We start from the raw sequence: 23,927 nt of genomic DNA on the forward strand, positions 1-23,927 counted from the left end.
CACCCCCTCCCGCCGCTTCAGGGGAAAGGGGACGTGCCGCCCAGGGGGCCGGCCTCCCTGGTCGCCGCCGCCAGAACCCACTGGGCGGGGCGCTGTACCAGCGCGAGGCCCGGGCGGGGGGCGCTGGGCTTGAAGGAGCGAGCGGGACCGGAGATCTAAGAATCACTTTATTGCACGCGTCTTGGGGAGTGCGGAGTTTTGGGCGGGGCGCAAGGAGGGAATACAGTACAGATCCCATCTAGGTGAGCCCCTCAGGGGCCGGTGCTGGGAGGCACAATCCCTGGACCTTGGGGATGCCCAGAGGGTAGCGGCTGCTGCTGCCTTTGCCGGCGCTCCTGCTGGAGCCTGGCTCTGTTGGCCCTGAAGGAGAGAGCACCTGAGAGTTAGGGTCAGGGATCCAGGACAGTAGTACAAGGACACGAAACAGAGGCAGGATAGAGCAGGGACAGACCTGGCCCTGGCCCGCGTGTCGTTGTAGATGGCTGTGATGATCCGATCCTTCTCATCCATGAAGCTCCGGTGTATCTGCTCCAACTTCCTGCAAGACCTTTGGTGTTAACCCTGATACTCCAGTTCCTGCAGTTCCTGAAGCCCTCCTCCACCCTGTTCCACGGTCTCTCTCTGTTTTACGTCTGTGGAAACCTTGCCCCAACAGTGCCTGTGACAGGTGGGGAGAGGGGCACAGAGTGGCAGAGGCCCATCCAGGATGCAATGGAACCCAAGTCTCTGTCCTGCTGAAAGTGGTGAAGCAGCTCTGAACACAGGGATGCTCTTCCCAGGATCCTAGAAAGGTTCAACTCCTCCTCTGAACTAGGCAGGCTGCTGGAGGTGGCAGGGGGCCTTAAGGCATCTTTTTAATAGAAAAATCCATGTCAAGGCATGCATGAGAGAGTGGAAGGGAGGCCACAGCTGCCAAATGAAGACAGTCGCTGGTGAGGCTGTCACAAAGCATTTGCTTCTCATGCCTATTTTGGTTGGCTCCAGCCCCCCTGGCAGCCAGCATCAAAGATTTATATTCAAATTATGAAAAACTGAAAATGACAACATTAGCCTGTCATGCAGTGCTGCCTTTATCAAGTAAAGGAAGGCTCCAAAGACTGACTTCATGAAATGCTTAGTGTGGGAGACAAGCACACAGGACATAGGGTGCAGTAGCTGGCTCGATAACCAGAGTGGCTTCACCACCCTCCTACCCTCTGCCCATCACCCTGGGGAGGACAAGGATGCACCTGAAAGCAGCATAGTGCAGGCCCATGCCAGCCAGCATGAGCAGGAGGCAGTACCCCAGGACCCGCTGATTGTGTTTGTACTGCTGCTGCCTCGTCTGGGGCCCCTGTGGCCTTACATCATGAAACTGGGCCCAGTATTGTGCATTGGGGGGTTCCCAGGAGCTGCTGGAAGACAAAGGAAGGGACAATGTGATGATATGGCTTTCCAGGAGACTTGGGAGTGTGGGCAAGCAGGGGCAGGACCCCTGTACCTCTGTGTTTGTTGGGCAGACTTGGGATGGGCTGTGGTCCCTGGAGATTTGCGGGGGCTAGCTGAACGGAGCTGGTGGTCATAGCTGCGGCGGGTCTGCTCACGGCTGAGCACACGGTATGCCTCATTCAGCTCCACAAAACGGCTGTGCAGGGCCGGGTTCCCAGGATCTCGGTCAGGGTGCAGCTAGAGGCAAGGCAGGACTCCCCTTATCTCCCTTTCAGTGACCCTTCCCACTTCCCATCCTGATGATCCACAAGGGCTCACATCAATCCCAGAGACCCTCTTTTGTAATAACCCTCCAGAAGACCCACCCTTCTAGAAGGCCAAAGAGTCAAGAAGCCCAGACTCCAGCCCTCTTTCCTCATTTAAGCCCTCTACACCTGCCATCCTCCTTTCCAAATACCCTGGTGCAGGTTTCTCAAGAGCAGACAGTAAGCTCATCAGGCACATTGATGTCTTGTGCCCCCAGCTTTGCCTCCTACCTGGGCAGATCCTTGAGTACAGCACCCACCCTCCAGGCAGGCTGAAGGAATGGGGCTCCAGTCAGAGACACAGGCCTACTCCTAGGAAGTTGGGTGACCCCCCTATTCGGCTCAGACTTCCACTTCCTCTCTCCCCGCCTTGGGAGCACTAGTACCTCTTTGGACTTGGTAAAGAAAGCTCGTTTAACTTCTTCAGCGCTGGCACCAGGATGCACGCCCAATAGTTCATAATAATTCCTGGGGCCAGACCTGTGGATAGAGGCCCAAACAGGTACCCTTCCCTGCCATCCCAGCCTCCCTGGGCCACACCCTTCAACTCAGTCACTAGGAAGGAGCTGAAGAGAGTTCAGGCAGTTCCCAAGACAGTTCTGTCCTCAGACCATCCCTCTTTTTCGGAGTGTTTCAGGGATGGTCTGAATCAGGATTCTAAGTGTAGTCCTCAGATCCTTGCATCACAAACACTTTGAACGTTTTTTTAAAACAGATTCCCAAGCCGGGCATGGTGGCACATGCCTGCCATCCCAGTTAGAAACACTGAGGCAAGAGGATCACTGGAGCCCAGGAGTTAAAGGCCAGTCTGAGCAACATAGGACGACCCCCTCTCAAAAACGACAAAGGTGCTTCTGAAGACCCATCTCATTCCTCCAGGATGGAACCTCCAAAACAGGGCCCAGGAATCTGCATCTTTGTAACCAACTTCCCCACCTCTGTGAGTTATGCTTGACTACCAGTGGAGTTATGGGAAGAGTATTGGGGTTTTGTTGGGCTCAAATTTCTGATCTCCCATTTAACTCGCTGATGACCTTGAGGCTCATCTCAGTCTCAGATGAGATTCTCAATGTCCTCAACCTGAAAGTGAGGGTTAAGACAAGACTGCAAGGTATCTATCTCAGCAAGCAAAGAAGCGCCTAAGCTGGGCAGGCCCTCAACAGAAACCCGCTGAACAACCGAGGGCCCCAGGAGCCCAACTCACCGCTGCCCAGAGGCCGCTGCGAGGAGCCGGGTGGGAGGGCTGCGGGGCCACAGCCGGCACAGGCGCAGGGGCAACAGGGGCAGCATGGCGGCGGGTGGACAGCTGGGGAAAGGAGCCCACCAAGAGGGGTGCATTGAGACCAGATCCGATCAGATATCAAACTCTTCGCGGCTCGGGCAGAGCGAAGGAGCCTGGCCAGGGGTTTCTTGCAAAAGAAGATCGAGGCAGGCCCGGGGGCGGCCTCCTACCTCAGGGTCAGTCCCCCATGTCTGGACCCGGCCCTGCCTCCAGGTCTTTCCAGGCTCTGGCTTACAGGTCTGGACCCCCGGAACCACCCAGAGTGATTGAAGGAAATTGAGGGAGGAACCACAACCAAGTCCCGCCCTCACTCCACTTACGAACTCCGCAGTCGCCGCCATTTCCTGCGCCTCCGCGGGTCCCGCCCCCGAGCTCTCATTGGCTTAGACTCAGACCACGCCCACTTTACCGGAAGGTGCGAGTGTGTGGCTAAACCCCGCCCCCGGCCCCTCGACCGGCTTTCTGCAGCCCGAGCCGCTTAGCGGAGGTCCCCGGAGCTGCCGAAATGCGCGGGCCCCCAGTCCCGGGCGGCAGGAGGGGCTGAGCCCGACCCTCAACGAGCCTTTTGGCCCAGCCGCAGCCCTTCGGTGCCGCGGAGACGGCTTTGGTCTGCTCAGCAGCGAGGCACGTTTCACAGAGCTGCTTCCACCCCGCGTTGTCTTGGCATGGGAGGCACATCTCTCATCCCCCCTTGCAGGGGGAGAAAACTGAGGCCGAGCTGATGTGTTTTTGTGTTTGTTTTTCTTTTTTTCCTTTTCTATGACGCGTTCGGTCTCACCCACCCAGGGCTCTCCCAGCGAACCCTCTGTCATGGAAACAGCGAATGCCAATGGAATCCAAGAATAAAGTTCTTTATTGTCTTCAGAGCTGTGATGACAGTCCCCCAGGGCTGGGACTCTACATTAACTCAGGTGGGACTTCCCCGAACTCGGTTGTAGAGGAGGATGGCGCCTTTGGCTGAGGGGCAGAGCTCAGCCCACATCTCCGTCTCCTGCAATCTCTGCACTCTCTGTGGGGAAGACAGTGAGACCCACACATCTAGCCCTTGTCTCCTGTTGGGGTTGAGCCTCAGAGCCCTCTGCACAGCACTGTTTATAGGGAGACATGTTAAGAGGACTTACCATGTTCCCTGGGCCTTTCCCTTTGGAGGAGAGTCTCTTTTTGTGACTTTGGAATAAACCTGGGAGTCTCCTGTACCAGCCAGTCCCACCCACCAGACATGCATCACCAGATTTCTTTGCAGGCCCTAACCCTATAGTCCAAGCAAGATGCAGAAAGTTACCCCGCACCTGTGTCTCCACAAAGATGATTCCTGTAGACTCGTGGGCCTCAGGTCCCCCACTCAGATAATAGTTCCTCACCTCCTCAGAAGTCAGGCTGCACCTGGGCAAGGACATGAGGATAGTTTGGGGAGCAGCTCAGTCCTGTAGAATCCCTATGGAACCCCAACTGTCACATCCCCAATGCTTTCCACCCATCTTCCCCAGGATTCAAGATCCTGTGTCCCAGAGCCCACTCACTGGACATAGAACTCGGCACTGGCACGGCCGGCGCTGGTCTCATTTCGGGCAATGCCCAACAGCAGGGGTTGGCTCAGGGTGAGCAGCGGCAGATTCACCTGGGGAGGGGGTCCCACCTGTCAATGTCCACTGTCCATATCCTTGCCCCTCTCCATAGAGAACTGCCTATTACCCTTGTACAATATTTTATGGTTCATAGAACAAGTTTCCTGGATCAGAATATTAGATCTTGAGCTGCTAATTTTACAGATGGGAAAATCAGAAGCAAAGAGATTGAACAGATTACCTAGGGAAATCTCTTCACTCAAGGGAAGTGAATTTAGTAACAGATTCCCATTTACTCCTTTTTGAATCAACAATATTGTTTCCACTGGAAAGAGGAAGAACTTGAGGCCTAGGGAACTAACAACTAGAATTCCATTTTGATTATGCCCCGCTCCCTCAATACCAGCAGACCTTCCCTCCAACCCAGACCTATGGAATTCTAGCAGTTTCTACCCACTTCCTTCATGTCATCATGAGTGAAGGGCAACACTCCTCACTCACCTCATCACAGATCTCTTGTAGGACACTGGAGAAGAGCTCTCCTACCACCAGTTCCCCCGGGAGGTCCTTGTGCTGGGGGCTGTCACCAGGGCACAGAGCCTGTGAGAAGTCAGGCTCAGCCTCTGCTCTCCATCCTCTTCCCACCCTGTCTTCCCACTTGCTGGCCCCGAGGGCCTGGGTAGACACAGTGTAAGAGTCTTAGTGATCCCTAGGCCCTTCATTTTCCAGATGGACAACCAGAGGTCCAATTTAGGAATAGGTCACACAGGGGGTTGGGTTGGGTGAAACATCTTCCTCTGCCCATTCTCCTCCCCCCCATGTTTCCTGGCCTCCCCACAGGTCTGTTGCAGATTGGGAATGTGAGAGGGTTGTGGGCAACAGAGGTGGATAGTTACTCCTGGGGGAGCCCTCTGAGAAGGTGCTGCAGCAGGGGTGACTCAGTTAAACACTAGGCCAATTTTCCCTTTAAGGTATGAAGAAAACAGAAGGAAAGGCTTAGCACTCCAGCTCCCCTGAGCTGTCTGGGACTTTTTGCATTTGTATTCAGCCTGGCACCTCACCTGAGGCTCAGGGTGCCCACCAGGGACATCCACCATCCCAGGGGCCTCGGCCACCTGCCAAGAGCGCCGCAGGAAGACAAGGAAGTCATCAGCTGTGATTAGTGCGGCACCCACCCCCAGTGGGTCTGCCAGATAGGCCTGCTTGTCACCCCAATCCATGGCTCCCTGCTGTTGCAGCCAGGAGGCTGAGCTGGCCCAATTGGTGCCCAGGAAATCTTGGTAGGAAGTAAGGCCCAGGCGCAGAAGCAGCTGTGGACCAGGAGAGTCAGTGGATGCCAGTGTAGCTGAATGCAGGCGGAACTTGGGGGCATTGAAGAGCCAGGGTTGGGCCTGTAGCCGGGCTTCCCAGATGGCAGCGATGGTCTTGTCCCCTCCTGGTAGTGGGCGACGGTCATGGGCTGGGCTCAGCTCCACTCCTACATGGTCCTGAGGCAGCCCCCCAGGAGGGCACTGAAGCAGCAGGGATACCTCAGGATCCATGGCCTGGACAGGGCAGCTATGGGGGAGGACACAGGTAGGCCTGTCACCCGTGGGGTGGAGGCAGGGTGGGGTGTCACACAGTCACCCCCTGGCCCAAGCATCTGGCCTCCTCGGACACATATCTTCTTGGGGTACCACCAACCTCGCTGAACCTCCCTGGCCTTGCCTTGGGTAGCTGGAGTCCTATCATCCGGGCAAGAGTCCTGAGCCCGCTGGGTGCCCACGTCTCGTGCTGCCAGAAATCCCTAAGACTCTTGGGCATCTCTATAACCCAAAGGTTCTGGGTCCCCCAAAGGCTCAAGTCCCCAATCCCAGAGAGCCTGCCTCCAACCCCTGACGCGCGAGGACCCCTCCCAAATCCGGAACCTCCAGCCTCACCGGCGCTAGTAACTTACCGGCCAGCTGGGCCCGCAGGCTCCGCCCCTTTCCCCCGAAGCGGAAGTGCCCGCCCCTTTATTCCAAGGCTTCTCATTGGCGGGTCCTGGCGTCCTGGGCCCGTGGGGTTCGTAGCCCGGCCGCCGGCCGCCGAGGTGAGCGTGTCCGAGGCTCCGGTGCGCACGACCTTTCCCGGAGTCGGTCGCAACGCCCGCCCCTCCTTCCCGGCCGCCTTGCCCGCACAGCGACGGGCCAGCGACGGGCCTGGGTCCCGGGGCTGCAGTGTGACCGTGGGCAAGTCTCGCCAGCCTGGCCCCAGCTCCCTATGTGCATCGGGGGGGTTTGATGCTGGGAAGCGCCTCCAGCTCTCCCGCCGGGAGACTTTGTGACTTTCTGGGCAGAGAGGGGACATGGGAGGGTCCTTAAAGCAGCTCCACATGTCACTGTTCCCCCACAGTTTCTGACCATGAACTCCTCTGGAGGAAAGAGGCAGGAAGCAGCAAGGCCCACGGGTAGAAAGGCTCACAAACCCCGGGAGCAGGTGCGCCCCTCCCCGCCTTCCAGTGGGAGGACAGGGGAAAGGACTCTGACCCCTGGTGGGGTGTGGGGGGGACTGATGAATCCCAGACACCAAAGGGACTCCGCTCCCTTTGGTGTTCCTCTGCCGCAGGTTGTTCAGGGTTCAGGGTGGGCTGCAGGGCGGGGTCGCTACTGAGATCCAGACCACCATTGGGCTCTTTCAGGACCCAGATGTGCAACTGTCCAAGGCTCTGTCATATGCCTTGCGACACGGGGCCCTGAAGCTGGGCCTTCCCATGGGGGCTGGTAAGTGAGGGTCTTGAAAGTTAGGGGAGGAGTGGCTGGAGCCCAGGGAGCAGTGGGAGGCACCACAGCCCCAGGGGAAGGTGCAGGAGGCACATTATGTGCAAGAAGGCCAGAGTGGAGTCTGGTATCTTGTCCCCTGGGAAAGGAGCCCTTGTCTGGGCCAAGCCTGAGTACATCTCATCCACCCAAGTGGCTCAATAAACACCTATCCCAAGAGTGGGCACCTAACCCCTCAAGGTAAAAGAAACAGAAACCTAGAAAAGAGAGACTTTCTAGAGGTCATGTGACCTCTAGGCCCAGCCTCTGGTCTAGATTCCCGTGGCTCCCCCTGTTAACTGTGGCCCTGGCCAGGGCAAGGGCAGCTCCTGAGCACCTCTCTGCCCTCAGATGGCTTTGTCCCCCTGGGCACCCTTCTGCAGCTGCCCCAGTTCCACAGCTTCTCCACTGAAGATGTGCAGCGTGTGGTGAACACCAACAGGAAGCAGCGCTTCACTCTGCGGCCAGGAGATCCCAGCACTGGCCCCCTCATCCGAGCCAACCAGGGCCACTCCCTGAAGGTGGGAGTGGTGGGGGACAGGTGGGAGAGCCAGATGGGACCCCTGTCAATGAAAAGGATCTCACTGCTGCCCATTCAACCACACATCCCAGGTACCCGAGTTGGAGCTGATGCCTCTGGAGACGCCACAAGCTCTGCCTCTGGTACTAGTACATGGTACATTCTGGAAGCACTGGCCATCCATCCTGCTCAAGGGCCTGTCATGCCAGGGAAGGACACACATCCACTTGGCTCCAGGACTGCCTGGAGACTCTGGCGTCATCAGTGGTCAGGTCCCCCCTCCACCTACCTGTTCCTACCCACTCTGTCCTTCCAGGTTCCCTTCAAGGTTCACAGCTTCCCTTGTCCAAGGCTGCCCTCTCCCTTGCATGGAACAGCACCCCTTCCCACCCCTCATTGTAGGACATCAGTCTGTCCAGATTTGTTGTCCCAGCCCCAATTGTCCCTATAGGCATGCGCCCAAATTGTGAAGTGGCTGTGTTCATCAATGGACCCCTGGCCCTGTCAGGTGAGTCTAGAAGCAGCACGGACTACCCTAGGCCTTTCTTTGAGGGGTAAAACATGGGTCACATCTCTAGTTCTGCCACCAGATGGAATCTCCTTCTTCCGCTCTGCTAACGGGGTGATCTTGACTCCAGGGAATGCTGATGGCTTCCTGCTTCCCAAGTACTTCAAGGAGGCCCTGCAGCTGCGCCCTACCCGTGAGAACTGGCCCCTCCACCAATATACTGGAGCTGTGCCCTTTGCCTGTACCCCTTTCCCAGCTCCCGAACCCAGACTGACTTCGATCTCCCCTTTCTCTAAGCATTGCTGCTTGCTCTCTATTGCAGGAAAGCCTCTCTCCTTGGCTGGTGATAAAGGGACAAAGTAGCAGAGTGGCCCCAAGCACAGCCTGAGAGGAAGGAGGATGATCCAACAATAAAATATTTATTTATTTTAAAAAATCTAAAAAAGTATCAAGAAACTCTAGTTTTAAACCAAGATTCTGTGTCTTTTACTATATCTGGTCTTCCTCGTGTGCTCAGGGACTCAGATAGGTCAAGGTTGTTGGCCTAGGCCACTTGGACAAGGGAAGGTTCTATGGGTCGGGCCCACCATCCCTTGCCTGGGTGAGGGCCCAGCCAGGGCTCTGGTCTACTGTGACAGCAGGTGAACATACCCAGCTTGGTGTGTGCCTGGAGAGGGTGTGGGACGAGTCCCTGTGGGTGTGGCCTGGGAGTGGCTGTGGCAGGTGGTGAGAAGAGCAGGGGCAGTCAGGCTGTCCTTAGAAGGCCTCATGGCCCCCCGTGAGCTGCAGGAAGAGGTCCTCGTCCAGCTCCTCCCCACGCGCCCGCTCACGAGTTGACAGGAAAATGTAGCCCCCAATGTACTCATGCACAATGCGGCAGCTGGCGGACACACAGCTGAAGGCCACGTTGATGTGCTCGTCAAACTCGATGGCCACCTGTGGGGCAGGTGGTCAGAGGGGTCAGTGGGTAGGTGGGATAATGGAGACAGCCCCTGCTCTGTCCCGATCAGGTTTGGTGCAATGCTTGTCCCCTGTCCCTACGCTCACTCTGAGTCTACCTGCTGGATGTCCCAGTTGACATTCCACTGGCGCATGTTGCTGAAGCGCCAGGTCTTGACCACATCGCCCACGGCCAGGTCAATTCGGATCAGTCGGTTGTTGGCAATGCCCAGGATCTCATCTCTCCTGCTACCCTTGAACCTGACCCGGGGGGGGAGGGTGTGAGCAAGGACTCCCCCCTGCATAGCCCAGAGCCCACCCAGACAGCACACCAGAGGAAGACCGCCGAGTTTACATCCCAGCTCTGGCCCGCCAGCTGGGCCACCTGAGAGTCATTTGGGTCTGTGCCTCCAGCTCCTCACAGGGAAAGTGGGGGGCAGAGTCACAGAAACAGCACTTGGAGCACCAGGCAAGTAGCCGATGCCTTTAAATCTTATTTTTGTCGGTGTCACTGTCACCATCATTCATTGTCTCGCTTATATCTTTGCACGTTTGGGAAATGAAGAATCAAGGGGCCAAGTTCCTGGGAAGCACCCAGTGTCAGCCTTGTCCTACAGGACAGCTGACCAAGGCCCAGCGGGGGACGGGGATGTGGCAGAGCTGGGGCAGACACTGGGTCCGGCTCTCTTGGCCTGAGCTCTGTCCCTTGTATTTGCCAGTGTACACAGTGGGGGAGGGGACGCAATCCCTCCAATCAGGTCTACCCACAGAGCAGGGGAAGGTGACTGGGACCCACTTGGGCTAGTACACGCAGCAGCAGACAGCAGGTGAGGGCAGAGGTGACAGAGCCTACCTAACCAACACGTAGGAGATGCCAAAATCAGGCAGGGACTGCCAGGCCTGGATGAAGCGCAGCAGGGCCTCGGTCAGCGAGAGCTGGGCCACGTTCTGGTGGGCCTCCAGGATCCTCGGGGTGAGCTGTGGGGTCATACTGGTGAGGGACCAGGAAGGGTTTCCCTGCTCTAAAGTCCCGGAGACCCCTACCTGCCTGTCAGGGAGACCGAATGCTGAGCCTGAGAAGGGACAGTGTCTATTGTAGGGCCACCAAAGTGCAGTGTCTCACCACTCAGCACATATGGGCTGAACAAGCCTGGAGGAGGACACTGACAATGGGACTGTAACCCTTCCCAAAGAGCTCCTGGGGACACAGCGGGAGAGGAGCAGTGTGTGTGTGTCTTTCTTGAGGAGGCCTCCCGGAGGTCAGGTGGCCAGACGAACTTCACTCCCACCCTCCTTCTCCCGGCACCTGCTTGGCCTTGAACTTTCGCTGGAAGCGGGGAGCAACAAGTCCATAGGGGTTGAGGCCCTCGGCAGAGGCGTCAGGCCCCTGGGGCTGGTTGCCCGAGCCCCCGCCGCCTGCCCGCTGCAGGCTGAGGAAGGCCAGGATGGCCTGCACCTCGCTGGCGTAGCTGCTGTCCGCCATGGTGCGGCCCTTGGAGGCCAGTCGGCAGCCGGCCATCCAGTGGGCATACTGCTGCTCCTGGAACGAGGAGGACGGGGAACGATAGGGGCCAGTGAAGCTCTGGACATCTACCTGTCCTGAATGCCACTTCAGTGCCAGCCAAAGCCCCTGCCCGGTCCCTGGTCCCAGCCCCCTCCAGCTTCAGCCCCACTCACATCCTGGCACCGTAGGTAGATCTCACTCATGCCCTCAGGGGAGGGCACTAGGAGTTTGATACAGAACTTCTGACCTGAGACATTGACATCGGGGACCACCTCACAGCCTGCAGGGAGAAGAAAGGGTAGGCTGGGACATCTGGGACCGGAGGCCTGCCCGAGAGGTCCCCCTGTGGAAAGGTTGCCCTCCACGGCCACCACAGGGCAGAGGGCACCTTCGTTGGTGTCCAGGAGGGACTGAGGCTCAGCCTGTGGGTGGCCCCTCCCGCCCCTGCACCAGCCCCCTCACCTTTGAGGTTGAGCTGCTGAATGGGGTCCCCCGGGGCCTCATCCTGGCTCTTGTAGTAGGACAGCGTGGTCTCCTTGAACACCACCCAGTGCTGGCGGTAGCCCTTCAGGGTCAGCTTCCGGGGCCTGAGGGTGTGTGGGCGGTTTGTGAGGGCTGCCTCCCTCCCAGCTCCCTCTCCATGTGGCTCCTGACTTACCGGAAGATTCGGAGATAATCCTTGAGTTCTGGGATTGTGGTGAGGCTGTCCTGGGGAGGTCAGGAGTCAGAGGGGATCCCCGGCTCCCAGCCCTTGTCCCTGACCCTGGCCCAAGTCCCAGCCCCTCCTTACCAGCACGTCCGTGGGCGCCGAGCCCTCCAGCTTCACCTCCAGGTTGCTCAGGGCTGCATCCAGGTCATCCAGCCCTTGGTCTGCACTGGGCAGTTCGCCCACCTCCCCACTCTGGGACAGCTTGTTGATGTGGTACTGGGGGCACAGGTGAGGGGGACCTGAGTCCAGCTGCCAGCAGTGCCCGGCCTGGGCTTCCTGGTAGGTGGGCCCCATTCTGGGAGGCCTTTCCTGCCTGGGGACTGGCCTGCACCCTGCCCACCCTGAGGTTCCCAGGCACCTGCAGGGCTGCAAACACCATCATCTCTTCCTCGGTGCAGTCGATCTCCTCCAGCAGCAGGTCCCAGCGAGCCTGCTCGTACAGCTGGGTCAGCCGCACCGGGTCGGCCTGCACAGGGGAGGAGGGGAGGCTGGGCGAGTCAGACGCCCACTGTCCCAAAGGCCTGTGGCCCTGCCCTCCCCACTGTGCCTGACATGGGTAGCTGACTGCAAACCCACCCTGCCAGCCCGCCATGCTGGTGCTGCCCAGGCAGTGCCACAGGTCTCTGCCGCGCAGCAAGGCTCGCCCTGTGCCAGTGCACAGCGGAGGCAGGGAGGGGAGGAGGCCGGTTCAGGAGCAGAGAAAGTGGTGGGAGAGGGCTGCCTCCAGCAGCCCCCACCCAGCTCAGGGCCACTGACTCCCATGGTGAGGAGAGAAGGGAAAGGCTTCCCTGGGAGGGGACCTGATGAGGGTGACCCTGGGCCACTGGAGAGAAGGGTGACGGTGACGGAAGAGGACGCCCTTGGGAGGGAAGCGGGAGGCCAAGGCGTAAACAGGTCCCAGTTACGCACAGAGGTGCCTTCTGATGCTCTCTCAAAACTCACGCCAAGAAAGGCACACCCAAAAGGACAAGAGAGGGGACAGGAGCAGGTGGGAAATGTCAAGGAAATCTGGAAGGGGGACTGGGGCGCAGGGGAGACCCTGGGCCTTCACACCCTTTCTCCTCTCCTGCTCTTCAGTGAGGCCACTAGAGAATAGCAAGAAATGGCAGAAAGTGCCCAGATCTTTGCTAAGACATGGCGCCACACAGCAGGGCCAAGGACAGGCTCCCACTTGGATCCTCTGGGGGAAAGGCCAAGAGGGACTGGGGTGAGGAGCTCCAGGGAGCAGGTCCCACCCAGCTCCCTGCAGCCAGGGGATAGCACACAGAGGCCCTGCAGGGTGATGAGTTGGGAGGAAGTTGGCCTACCCTTCCCCACTCACCACCCAAGACAGCGTGAACTTTCCATCCCCAACCAAAAGAGGAAACAAAGGGGAAAACTTCAGAGCAGCAGCCCCGCTCCATCATCCCAGGAAGCCACCACAAAGACACTGGTACTCAACACATGCTACTACGCACAGATGCAGGGCTCCCAACTGGCTTTTTTTTTTTTTTTTTTTTTTTGGTATAGGGGATTGAACGCAGGGGTCCTTAACCTCTGAGCCATATCTCCAGCCCTTTTTGTTTATTTTGAGACAGATTCTCACTAAGTTGCTTAGGGCCTTGCTAAGTTGCTAAGGCTGGCTTTGAACTTTTTGATCCTCCTGCCTCAGCCTCCCAAGTCACTGGGATTACAGGCATGTGTCACCGTGCCTGGCTTATGTTGCTCACCTTTAAGGAAAGCAACTGGCCTGAAAACAGACACCAAGAAGAACGGGGATGGGGTGGGGGGAAGGCTGGGAGGAAATAAAGACCAGGTAGGGAGCAAAAGAAAACTTAAATACTTATGAAAATCCTTATACAGATAAATACCACATACACTCATAAAACAAGACCAGGAATATAAAATTACAGTGATTAAGATTGTGCTGCATTGGTAAAGAGAAACAAATTGACCAATGGAACTGATAAAAGTTAGACTTGAACATACATGTTCACCTAACTTAGGGCAAGGGTGGCCCTGCAGTTCACTAAGGAGATGACACTCTTGTCATTAAGTGGCACTAGGCCAAGTGATGCTCATGTGTTAAAAAAAAAAAAAAAAGTATTTGGACCTTTATCTCACACCACATCTAAATATCAATTCCAGGTAGATTACAGATCTAAATATGAAAGATAAGAGTGTGGTGCACCCACCTGTAGTCCCAGTGCTTGGGAAGCTGAGGCAGGAGAATCACTTGAGCCCAGGAGTCTGAGACCAGCCTGGGCAACACAGTGAGACCCTGTTTTAAAAACAAAATAAGAACCAGGCATGGTGGTGCACATCTGTAATCCCAGCAATTTAGAAGGCTGAGGCAAGAGGATCCCCAGGTCAAGGCCAGCCTCAGTAACTTAACAAGACCCTGTATCAAAATAAAAAATAAAAAGGACTGGGGGTGTAGCTCAGTGGTAAAGCACTCCTCAGATCAATGACTAATTTAAAAAAAAAAAAAAAAAAGCTAAGAACCGTTATTTATCAAAAGAAACCAGTAGGGGCTGGGGTTCTGGCTCAGTGGTAGAGCGCTTGCCTAGCACGTGTGAGGCGCTGAGTTCGAGCCTCAGCACCACATAAAAATAAATAAATAAATAAATAAAGTTTAAAAAAAAAAAAGAAAGAAAAGAAACCATTAGCTGGACACTGTGGCACTTGTCAAGTAATCCCAATAACTTGGAAGGCTGAGGCAGAAGGATTAAAAGTCTGAGGCCAGCCTCAGTAGCCTGCCTCGAAACAAAAAAATAAAAAGGCTGGGGGTGTAGCTCAGTGGTAGAGCACCAGCATTGCCCTGGGGTTCAATCCCCAGTGTGGGGGGAAGAAGGCCATTTAGAATGTGAGCAGTACAGCATGTACTTGGCCTGCACAAAGCCCTGGGGTTGGAGTCAATACCCAGCAACCCCCCAAAAATGCACACACACACATACACTCGGGTTAAAGAGAGCACGACAATGAACTCCAAAACAATTGACTGTGAAAGGAAATATGAGCGCAGCTATCCCATGATCTCAAACAGCTATTCACTGTTTACATGTGCTGCTATTACAGCCCCAGCCATGTTGTTTTAAACAAAGACTATAAGCACCACTTCATTAGAAAGAAACGAGGGAATGCGCGTGTCATGTCGGAGCAGGAGAAGGTGGAAGACAGCTAAGTCTTCACCTGTGACAAGTCAACAGATCACATGTGGATTTGCAAAATCAAGACATAGGAATCTGGGTGCCGTCGCACATGCCTGTGGTTCCAGCTACTTGGGAGGCTGAAGCAAAGTAGCAAGTTCAAGGCCAGCCAGCCTGGGAAACTTAGAGACCCTGTCTCAAAAATTAATAAAATAAAGAAAAGAAAAGAAATTAATAAATTAATAGAAAATAAATTATTAAATAAATAGGAGGTCATAAAGAAGTGAATACTAGGAGCCGGGCATGGTGGCGCACAACTGTGCTCCCAGTGGCTTGGGAGGCTGAGGCAGGAAGATCTCGAGTTCAAAGCCACCCTCAGCAACTTATCCAAGGCCCTAACCAACTCAGTGAGACCCTGTCTCAAAATAAAAACCAAACAGGGCTGGGGATGTGACTCAGTGGTTAAGCACCTCTGGGTTCAATCCCTGGTACAAAAAAAAAAAAAAAGTGAACACTAGAATAAAAAGCTACAGAGTTAAAATCCAATCCTTGTCCCTAGAGACCAGAAATCTAGGATAAATAGGACAGGGAGTTGCTTTGTTGTTGTTATTACAAACTTGCTAGGTCTACTTAATTCTTTTTTTTTTCTATGAATTTTTTAGTTTTAGTTGGACACAATATCCTTATTTTATATTTCTGTGGTGCTGAGGATCGAACCCAGTGCCTCATGCATGCTAGCCGAGCACTCTGCCACCGAGCCCCAGCCCCAGCCCCTACTTAACTCTCTAAGCCATCCTATAGAAGTTTGACTAAAAATAAATTTTAATGTAAAAACCAAAAAGAACAATGAACACCAAGTGGCTTTTTAGACATTGGACAGCAGATGGCCCAGGATGGCCATCCCCACGAGGACAGAAGCAGATGAGATGATCTGACAGATTGTCCCGGCACACCTAGGGAGTCCCCCAGCTGCAGCAGAGGGACCCACATGGAGCCCGGCATGTTCTCCAGCCGGCAGGGAGGTAGTGGAAAACCGGGGTCCCTGGAAGGCTGGAATGCTCACACAGAGGCGCGGAGGGGAGGCAGCTCGCAGAGAGAACGCCCTGAGGTCAGGAAAGGTCCTCTTCAGTGTAGCTGGGTACAAGTCAAGGTGCAAGGACCCTTCCTCAGGCCAAGGGAGATCAGCGGGAAGGATGGTGGAATGTCACTGCCGCCTGAGCCCACATAGCAGCACGGGTGCACACCCTGCAGCTTGAGCAGAGAACCTCACAGTGCATGATGCACCAGCTCAAGTGCCCAGGCGGAGTCCCCTGAGCTGCCAGGTAAATTTGCTCTAGATTAGAGGGGGCTCTGGTCCTACCTAATTAAGGCTAAACACAAGTCTTGGCAGGCACTGGTTTCCAAGCATCTTAACCTCATCCCCAAACACATTTTGATTGGCATGCTGGGGTCTAGCCCAGGATCTCACGAATGCTAGGCTAGGCTCTATCACTGAGCTATCCACCCAGACCTCCAACAAAGATTTTAAAATATTCAAAGGACTACTAAAGGAAAGCAGCCCAAGAATATAAGCTTTCAACTTTTCTTCTTCCTTCCTTCCTTTTTTTCTTTCTTTCCCCTCTCTCCCTCCCTCCCTCCTGGAAATTGAACTTAGGGCCCAGGCAAGGGCTCTGCCACTGAGCCACACTCCCAGTCCTTTTTGTTTTTTGAGACATGGTCTTGTTACATTGCTCAGGCTGTCCTCAAACTTGTCACCCTCCTGCCTCAGCCTCCCAAGTTGCTGGGACTACAGGTGCACACCACTAGGCTCAGCATGATATTTTCAATGTTTGGCACCAAATAAAACATTATCAGGCATAAGCCACCTATGGTCGTCTTATCCTGGCTACTCAGGAGGCTGAGGCAGGAGGATTGCAAGTTTGAGGCCAACCTCAGCAATTTAGCAAGATCCTGCCTCAAAATAAAAAATAGGAAAGAAAAGACTGGGGAATATAACTCAGTGGTAGAGCACTTCCTAGCATGAAAGAGGCCCTGGTTTTGATTCCCAACAGAAAAACGCAACTCAAACAAGGAGATAAAATGTCAATACAAATAGACCCTGGTGCGACACAGATGCCAGTCAGCAAACCAAACACGGACGAAGTCGTTGCCAACACAACCTGTGTGTTCAAGAGGACTGGAGAAAGGGTAGCACTGAGGAGAGTCAGAGACATTGTAAAAAAGTCAAAATTCAACTCCTAGGCGTGAGATTAATGGCAGATGACACATGGCCAAAGACAAGATTAGCAAATGGAAGATAGACCAACAGAAAATACCCCCAAAACGTCTACAATCCCAGCCACGTGAGAGCCTAAGGCAGAGGAATGCCAAAAAGAAAAAAAGAAATTCTGGTTATGGTGTTACAGTGGGGGAAGCTGGTTAGAGGGTATCCAGGCACCAAGGTCTCAAGGTCTCTGATTGTTTGCACCTCCTCCCTTTTTCTGGTAGTGCTAGGAACTGAAGAGTTGTAGACAAGTAGGTTTACAAGTCGAGCCAGCAAGAGCGGCAGAGAAGCGGGTCACAGGTCAGAAGAACAGCCTGGGGGCCAGGGTCACCGTGGAGACAGACGCACAGGGTACATGGGTTGCTGATGGGGTCAGGAGGAAGAGAAAGATGTGGACAGCAATCTTGGGGGGACTGCAACACTCCCCCCACTCCAGAGGCCAGGGCCTCTCCCAGGGGAGCCCAGCACTGCCTGCACTGGTCTTGGGTCCTGAGCTCCCATGGCTCCTCGAGAAGCTGGCACTGAGACTTCCTTGTGTCCAGCCGCTAGGCCCAGCCCGAGGTCCAGCCAAGACGGGCCAATGGGCAGATGGAGTGGCCCCTCCAGGTCACTAACATCCCAGAGCCCCGAACCCTGAGCTGAGGTCCCCCATCTAATAGGCCCAGCCCTTGTTCCTTCCTGTCCCCAGCCCACCTTGGGATCCAGGTCGAAGAAGCTGTAGTACTTGAAGCGCAGCCAGAGCGTGTCCCCGGCCGAGATGCCCTGCTGCATGAGGCACCGCGAGGAGTCCAGCCACCTGGCACGCAGAGGCGGGGTCAGGGCTGCCGCAGGGCAGGGGCTGGGCGCAGGGCAAGCTCAGGGGGCAGAGGCCGGGGAACAGGGGCAAGTGGGGCTGGCCACCAGGCCGGTGGCCGTGGGGCGGCAGGGCTCACCTGCCGTGGAGCTGCGTCTTGTCCGACAGGGAGCTGGGCCTGGGCAGGCGCTGGAGCAGCAGCGGGTCGGGGGGCGGCTGCGGCCGGCTCAGCATGCGGTAGCAGGCCTCGGTCTGCTCGCTGTCGGAGAAGTGCGCGGGCATCCCCCGGAACAGCGCCGGCGCCACACCTGGGGGCAGCTGGGCTCAGCCAGGCCTGTCCGTGGTGCGGGCCTCATGGGCCACCCGGCCCCAGCCCGTCCCCGGCCCTTGCTCACCCCCAGCCAGGACGACCTTGGTCAAGTCGAACACCTCTTCCTCCAGCCCCTTCTCCTTCTCCTTCTTCTTCTTCTTCTCCGGAGCCCGCAGCAGAGACAGCTCCTCAGGGTGCCGGATGCCTGTGGGGACCTGCACCTCAGCAACCAGCCCTGCCTGTGGGCCCCACCCCGCTCCTGGACACTGGGGGGCCTGCGGAGAGGGTGGGAACGGCGGCTAGCCTGGGGAGGGAGGGACACTGCCTCTTGTGGAGTCTTTGCAGAAAGGCCCAGCGACCAGCCTGCGCCACTCACTGAGGAGGCGGCAGATGGCAGCCACCGTCTGGAAGAGAGGCTTCGAGAAGCTGGCGTGCAGGCGCAGCGCCCGCCGGTTGGGCAGCCGCAGGATGACCGGCCGATGCTGTGGTCCGAAGAAGAGGCGGGCGTCGGCCAAGATCCCGTACTTGTCCAGCGTCCAGTGGGTCTGCAGCAGCCATCGTCTCTTCTGCTCCCACCAGATGGCGTGGTCGGACCAGTCCTGCTTGCGATCTGTGGCGGCCGTGGGGGTGCACAGGGGTCTTAGAGGGTCCGTCCCAGCCTTCTGGCTTCTGTCCCTAACACTGTGCACAACCCAGGATCTAGAGGCCTGGGGTCTATCTGCAAGGTGACACCTGTATGGCTGTGTGCTAGCTGACCCCTGCTGGTCCTTTTGGGGGTCTGTCATTATATCACTTCCCAGGGAAGTCCCTCAGCCCCAAGTCAGGTTGCCCCAATCATCGTGGCCCAACCTCATGCTCCCCAGAGGTGGGCTCCAGTCATTCCTGGCTTAATTGCCTAGTTTTTTGTTTGTTTGTTTTTGACCCAGGAATTGAATCCAGAGGTGCCTAACCACTGAGCCACATCCCTAGCCCCTTTTTATATTTCATTTAGAGGCAAGATCTCAATGAGTTGCTTAGAGTCTTGCTAAACTGCTGAGGCTGGCCTTGAACTTTCAATCCTTCTGCCGCAGCCTCCTGAGACGCTGGGATCACAGGCGTGCACACTGTGCCTGGTGGAATTGCTTCTCTAATGGCCTCTTGCTTTCATTCCAGGAGACGGAGAGGCAGAGACCATGTCTATATGTCCTTGGGGGCTGGGATTTGCCTGGCATGGAGCAGCAGGCACTCTGTACACATGTCCTGGTTACTAGCTGCGTGACCTTGGGCGAGGCACTTAACCTCTCTAGACCTCAGGTTTTCTGTTTGTAAGATGGAATAGTCGCCCTGACTCATGAACCAGGACCAGTGCCATTCCACGGTGGGAGCAGAGTGTCTGCGACATACTTATGCAGGCACGTGACCATACAGAAGTGAACTATGACTACGTCACTCATCGTTCAGCCAGGAACTGGGGACATAGAAATGGATGCCACAGGACTCTGTCCATCCTGCAAGAGCGAGAACCACTGAGAGACCAGCACAGAAACAAAGTGTGACGAAAAGCTGCTCAGGGTGCTCGGTCCCCTCAAGCTTGCAAAGCCCCTCTCAGATTCTCCCAGGTCCTCCTCCTATGGCCACCTGTCCCCACCTTCACTCACACCTACTTCCCACCTTCTGCTCCCCCAGTGTTGCCAACCCAGGAGAAGCTTCTCTGTCCACCTGGTCAAGCCTTGGCCCTCCCGTCCATGTCCTCACTCTGTGACACCATCTCCTTCTCCTCCTGTGCTCGCCTGACCCCACCCCGTCCTTCCCCCAGAGCCGGGGACCTCCTCCCTCCTCAGCCAGGCCCTCTTCCTGAGGCCTCTCCTGTTCCATGGCTGGGAGTTCCAGTGGCATGGATGCCACCCTCCAGACCTTGTCCTTAACCCCAGGCCAGAAACTCACGTGCCCCCAGCAAAGGGACATGTCCAGTGGCTTCCTTCATTTTAGACACCTCTATTTACCTGGCCACGTGCCCAACATTGGGCTATAAATGGCTGCTAGTCCCAGGTTTTGAGGTAGAGGGCTTAACCTTGCTCTGGACTGAGATGCTCCTCTGTGCCAATCCGGGTGCTTGGTGACGAGACTCTTCCAGAGGCCCACGCATCATGCTTTTTACCTTTAGCCGCTGACGTCAGCCTCAGCTCCCAACCTACCTTCTCGCCTTCTACCATGCCTCCCAGGCCTCGTCACCTCCTGCTGGGACAACTTAGTGGCCCCCTGGAGTCTCCCTGCCCCACCAGCTGCCAAAGGGCTCTGTGCAAGGTCCTCCTTAGCGTGCGGTCTCCCACAGAAAACGCTGGGTGGCTGCCCTTCACCTCCAGGGTGGGGCCCAGGCCCCTTGAGGAGCCTCGGGGACTCTGGGACTACCACTGAGGGGCCACCCGCCTGGTGTCAGGTCATGTCATGCTCCAGGAGTCCTCACCAGCCCACAGGCCCTGATTCAGAGCACCTGATTCATTGTCCAGCTTCTCCCCACTGTGGCCACCTCTCAGGACTTGTCTGAAGTGGCTTTCCCTGGGAAGTCTCCCGCTGGGCTGGAGGTGGCTCTCCTGTGCATCACACTTAGGGGTGACTGGGAGTGGGGTGGGTGGGACAGTGTCCCCAGTGCTGGGACAAGAGCTATAGGACTTGCCTGGGGCTGCCCAACAATAGCAGATCTGTTGGGCCTCCTGCTGTTTCCACAAACTGGCCCTCACCCCCTCTGTCCTGGCTGGCCTTCCTCAGCCTCCGTCTGACACCCAGTCTCCCAGGGGACCTCAGTCCCCACTTCTGCTCTCAGGCTCTCTGGGACCCCTGGAAGCTTTGCCCCCTGCCTCAGCCCAGGGGCCAGGCAATCCGGGGGCCTCTCCTGTGCACAGTCTTCAGGAGCACCCCTCCGATGTGCTCCAACCCCTCCAGGGCTGCCCGTAGGCCAGGCCTGAGGGAGCCTCCGCGCCCCTGCTCCTCCCCAGGCGCCTCGTCCTGGCTGGACTCTTGTTGGCCTGACTTCCGGTCTGACTATCAGAGTGTCCTGCTGTCCTCCCAGGAAAGGGTAGCCCCCGACCCTGGCAGGGAAGGACAGGGAGAAGCCCCCATGTCAAGGCCCTGCATCTCTCCAGACTGAAACCACAGGCTGCCGTAACTTCCTGTGGGGGCAGGGCCTTCCCATCCAGCCACCCAGGCTGGGTCTGTCACCAGCCTGCTAAGGGCTCTGCTGGGGGTGGGAAGTGTATGGGCAGGTCCCCTGGGCACCAGGAGCCCTGGCCTTCGCTCAGACCTGACTGTGACTTTGTCCTGGGCCCAGGCAAGGCCTGCCGTCCGCCCTTAAGAGTGGATGAGTGGGGGACTCCGGGCACTCGGCAGAGCCAGCTGGAGGGGCGGAAAGGAACCAGGATGGGGGAGAGGGGAAGTTGGAGAAATGTCTTTTTTGGAACCAAACGATTAAGCTGGTGCCTGAGTCACCGTGACATGGTTATCGGGAGCTGCGCAGCAGGGACAGCCCGGAAGTGCCCAGAGACACCCTTGCTGTCACCCATGTGCTGAGTCGGCAGGAGGGGCTGTGTGGCACTCACTGATCTCCTCCACAATCTTCAGGAGCACCCCTCCGATGTGTGACTCTCCTGTGACCCGGAGGGTGACAGACTCAGCCTCAGGATCCTCCTCACCCACAAATACCCGCAGCTCCCAGGAGGAGTCAATGTAGTCCCCGGTGGCTGTCTTCATCCCCGCCATGGCTGCCGCTGCTTCTGCAGAGGGTGAGAGAGGCAAGGCTGGCGGCGCTCAGCCTGTGTCTAAGCAGAGAACCTGTGGTGTCCTGGGTGGGTGACAGGCGAGGAGCAAGCCCACAGAACAGCGTGCCCTGGCAGCAGCAGGATGCGGAGCCCCACCATGATCCAGCCGACTTCAGAAACTGTCACAGGGGCTTGAATGGAAGGGACTCCTGGAGACCATACTGTCCAGCCCATTCCCAGCTTACAGATGGGTAGACTGAGGTCTGGTAGGGAGGGTCTCACCCAGGGCCATCCTACTTGATGCCAGGGCTGGGCCCCCAGGACGGCTCTCCTCCCCACAGCTCAGGCCCAAACCCAGGCGGCTGCAGCGTGGGTGGAGCGGGCTGGTGGGGCTGTTAGGAGGGTGGCGGGGACAGGCATCCAGAACTTACCTGGCCTGAGGAAGGCTGGGCTGCAGGGGCAGGCGGAGCGCTGGCCACCCCTGGCCTCGGATGCACACCTCGACCTGGAGGGCTCCTTCTCTGGGTCTTGGGAGCTTCCTTCAGAGGGCAGCCTTTGTCGCCTATCACAGCAGGGCGGGCCTGGCCCCTCCCCAGGGCGGGCTGGCCCTGGGTGCAGGAAGCACACTGGCAGCGCAGAGGGCTCCAGTGAGGCCCGTCTTTGTCCCCAGTGCGCACAGGAAGCAAGGGGAAGGCCCGTGGACCCTATGCCACAGACAGTCCCCCTTCGTTTTGGAGGGAAACTTGGTTTAGACTGGAGGAGCCCCTGATGGGTGTGGTGCTGAGGGCTGGCCTCCTCTAAGTGAAGCTCAGCTCCTCTCCAGCTGGCATGAGGTTCGACCCTCCAAGCCACATCCCTGGGTTGCCAATGGGAGAGCCTTGGAGGCGAAAGGCTTGGACCCAGAGCCTTTAGAAATTCAGCAGGTCAGTCTGCTCCGCCTGAGCAGCCTGATCAGCTAAGACCTCTGAAGGAAAGTGTGGTGCTGTTTTCTACTTCTGAACAACCTCTATTCCCCAAACTGTCAACCTCAGAACTGCCCAGGTGAACAGTAAACTGCAATTGTTCTGAGCCAAGCATGGTGGTACATGCCTGTAATCAAGACTCAGAGGGCTGAGACAGGAAGATCTCAACTTAGAGGCCAGCCTGGGCAATTAAGCAAGACTGGCTCAAAGGGGGTGGGGTTGCTGTAGCTCCGTGGCAGAGCACTTGCCTAGCATGTGAGGCACTGGCTTTGATCCTTAGCACCACATAAAAATAAAGGCATGCTCTCCATCTACAGGTACAATCTTAAAAAAAAAGCTAGGGCAGCAGCGTAGTGGAGGATGAAACCCTGTGTTCTACCTCCAGTACTGAAAATTTTCTTCCTGACCTCTTACAACCTCCCTTGGCCATCATCTCAGCTTTGTGTGATATGGCCACTTGCAGTGTGCTTCCCAAGGAAACCAGACAATTACTCCTCAGGTGTCACCTCCGAGAATCTGTGGCCTAATATCTGCCCACTCCTCTGGCACAAGGACCTAAGCTTGAGGAGGGAGGCAGTGTGGCCTCTCTCAGAGGCACAGCTGGGGATTCCCAGGGGAAGAGCAGCTCATGCAAACCCAGGCGAGCAGGAAGTACAGCCTTCTGCTGGCCTCAGCGTCTTGCTAGCCCAGGAAGCTGCTCTTGGAGCAAATGAGGAAGTATACGGCGGCCAGAGGCCTCCTCAGCCAGGAAGAGGGCTTTAGGAGTTTGCTGCAAACATGAAGTATAGCTTAGTAGTAAGCTCCCGGATGCCAGGAGCAAGCTCTTGAAAACTGTGACCAGCTGACAAGTAGCTGCTCTCTACGGGTCAGAGCATCTCATGGTCCATGTGGTTCTCGGTTGGACAGTTCTCTAGAACTGTTGGTTTTTGATTGTGGGATAAGAATGGAGAATTCACAGCACAGGGATCATTCCAAAAGTGACCTAAACCTAGTGCCACTTTAGTCGGGCAGGAGTCACCAGGCCACCTTCAGTTGTTGAGCAACAGCACCACCTAGCGGCCACCTTGTGGAACTGAGTGGAGCTCACACCCAGCCAAAGCTGGTCCATCAGAAAAGGCCAGGCTCAGGTTTCCAGCCTGGTCACTGAAAACCTCCACCAGTCCAGGGTCACCCATGAGAGAAAGTCCTTTTTTTTTGGGGGGG

General features: G+C 56.5%; 4 protein-coding genes and 1 long non-coding RNA gene across 9 annotated transcripts; 2 read left to right on the plus strand and 3 right to left on the minus strand.

Annotated features, from left to right (window-relative positions):
- Positions 1 to 154: 154 nt before the first annotated feature.
- Dnajc4 (DnaJ heat shock protein family (Hsp40) member C4) lies at positions 155 to 3,071 on the minus strand. Of its 2 annotated transcripts, none has more exons than XM_058579535.1 (6): positions 2,938 to 3,071; positions 2,120 to 2,213; positions 1,481 to 1,665; positions 1,230 to 1,391; positions 452 to 538; positions 155 to 360 (listed from the first exon to the last, which is right to left on the minus strand). In XM_058579535.1, the coding sequence occupies exons 1-6, from the start codon at positions 3,069 to 3,071 to the stop codon at positions 252 to 254; spliced, it is 771 nt and encodes a 256-aa protein (XP_058435518.1). In that variant the 3' UTR covers positions 155 to 251. The 2 variants fall into 2 exon arrangements, with proteins under 2 accessions (XP_058435518.1, XP_058435517.1); XM_058579534.1 differs by having other exon boundaries at positions 1,230 to 1,394.
- On the plus strand, positions 357 to 3,879 carry LOC124093153 (uncharacterized). Its single transcript, XR_009226867.1, has 2 exons — positions 357 to 791; positions 2,449 to 3,879. It is a non-coding gene; the product is annotated as an uncharacterized LOC124093153 (long non-coding RNA).
- Positions 3,851 to 6,631, minus strand: Nudt22 (nudix hydrolase 22). 3 transcript variants are annotated; one of them, XM_046445401.2, is made up of 6 exons: positions 6,517 to 6,631; positions 5,642 to 6,137; positions 5,082 to 5,180; positions 4,536 to 4,633; positions 4,305 to 4,398; positions 3,851 to 4,024 (listed from the first exon to the last, which is right to left on the minus strand). In XM_046445401.2, exons 1-6 carry the CDS (start codon positions 6,591 to 6,593, stop codon positions 3,923 to 3,925), a joined length of 966 nt encoding a protein of 321 aa, XP_046301357.1. In that variant the 5' UTR covers positions 6,594 to 6,631; the 3' UTR covers positions 3,851 to 3,922. The 3 variants fall into 3 exon arrangements, with proteins under 3 accessions (XP_046301357.1, XP_046301358.1, XP_046301359.1); XM_046445402.2 differs by lacking the exon at positions 6,517 to 6,631 and adding an exon at positions 6,500 to 6,516; XM_046445403.2 differs by lacking the exon at positions 6,517 to 6,631 and adding an exon at positions 6,288 to 6,438.
- Positions 6,632 to 6,640: 9 nt separating this feature from the next.
- Trpt1 (tRNA phosphotransferase 1) lies at positions 6,641 to 8,858 on the plus strand. 2 transcript variants are annotated; one of them, XM_046445406.2, is made up of 8 exons: positions 6,641 to 6,790; positions 6,954 to 7,037; positions 7,240 to 7,321; positions 7,709 to 7,878; positions 7,970 to 8,144; positions 8,329 to 8,385; positions 8,516 to 8,578; positions 8,708 to 8,858. In XM_046445406.2, the coding sequence occupies exons 2-8, from the start codon at positions 6,963 to 6,965 to the stop codon at positions 8,746 to 8,748; spliced, it is 663 nt and encodes a 220-aa protein (XP_046301362.1). In that variant the 5' UTR covers positions 6,641 to 6,790; positions 6,954 to 6,962; the 3' UTR covers positions 8,749 to 8,858. The 2 variants fall into 2 exon arrangements, with proteins under 2 accessions (XP_046301362.1, XP_046301361.1); XM_046445405.2 differs by having other exon boundaries at positions 6,643 to 6,790; positions 8,468 to 8,578.
- Positions 8,784 to 22,353, minus strand: Fermt3 (FERM domain containing kindlin 3). Its single transcript, XM_046445400.2, has 15 exons — positions 22,194 to 22,353; positions 21,604 to 21,777; positions 18,408 to 18,641; positions 18,117 to 18,236; positions 17,861 to 18,029; positions 17,622 to 17,724; positions 11,896 to 12,003; positions 11,619 to 11,753; positions 11,487 to 11,536; positions 11,291 to 11,415; positions 11,002 to 11,108; positions 10,631 to 10,864; positions 10,178 to 10,302; positions 9,444 to 9,585; positions 8,784 to 9,321 (listed from the first exon to the last, which is right to left on the minus strand). The coding sequence occupies exons 2-15, from the start codon at positions 21,761 to 21,763 to the stop codon at positions 9,142 to 9,144; spliced, it is 1,992 nt and encodes a 663-aa protein (XP_046301356.1). The 5' UTR covers positions 21,764 to 21,777; positions 22,194 to 22,353; the 3' UTR covers positions 8,784 to 9,141.
- Positions 22,354 to 23,927: the final 1,574 nt, after the last annotated feature.

This window comes from Marmota monax, unplaced genomic scaffold (genome assembly GCF_021218885.2).
Source record: "Marmota monax isolate L192 unplaced genomic scaffold, Marmota_monax_Labrador192_F-V1.1 WCK01_AAM20220418_F8-fsc00038, whole genome shotgun sequence".
NCBI classification, from domain to species: Eukaryota; Metazoa; Chordata; class Mammalia; order Rodentia; family Sciuridae; genus Marmota; species Marmota monax.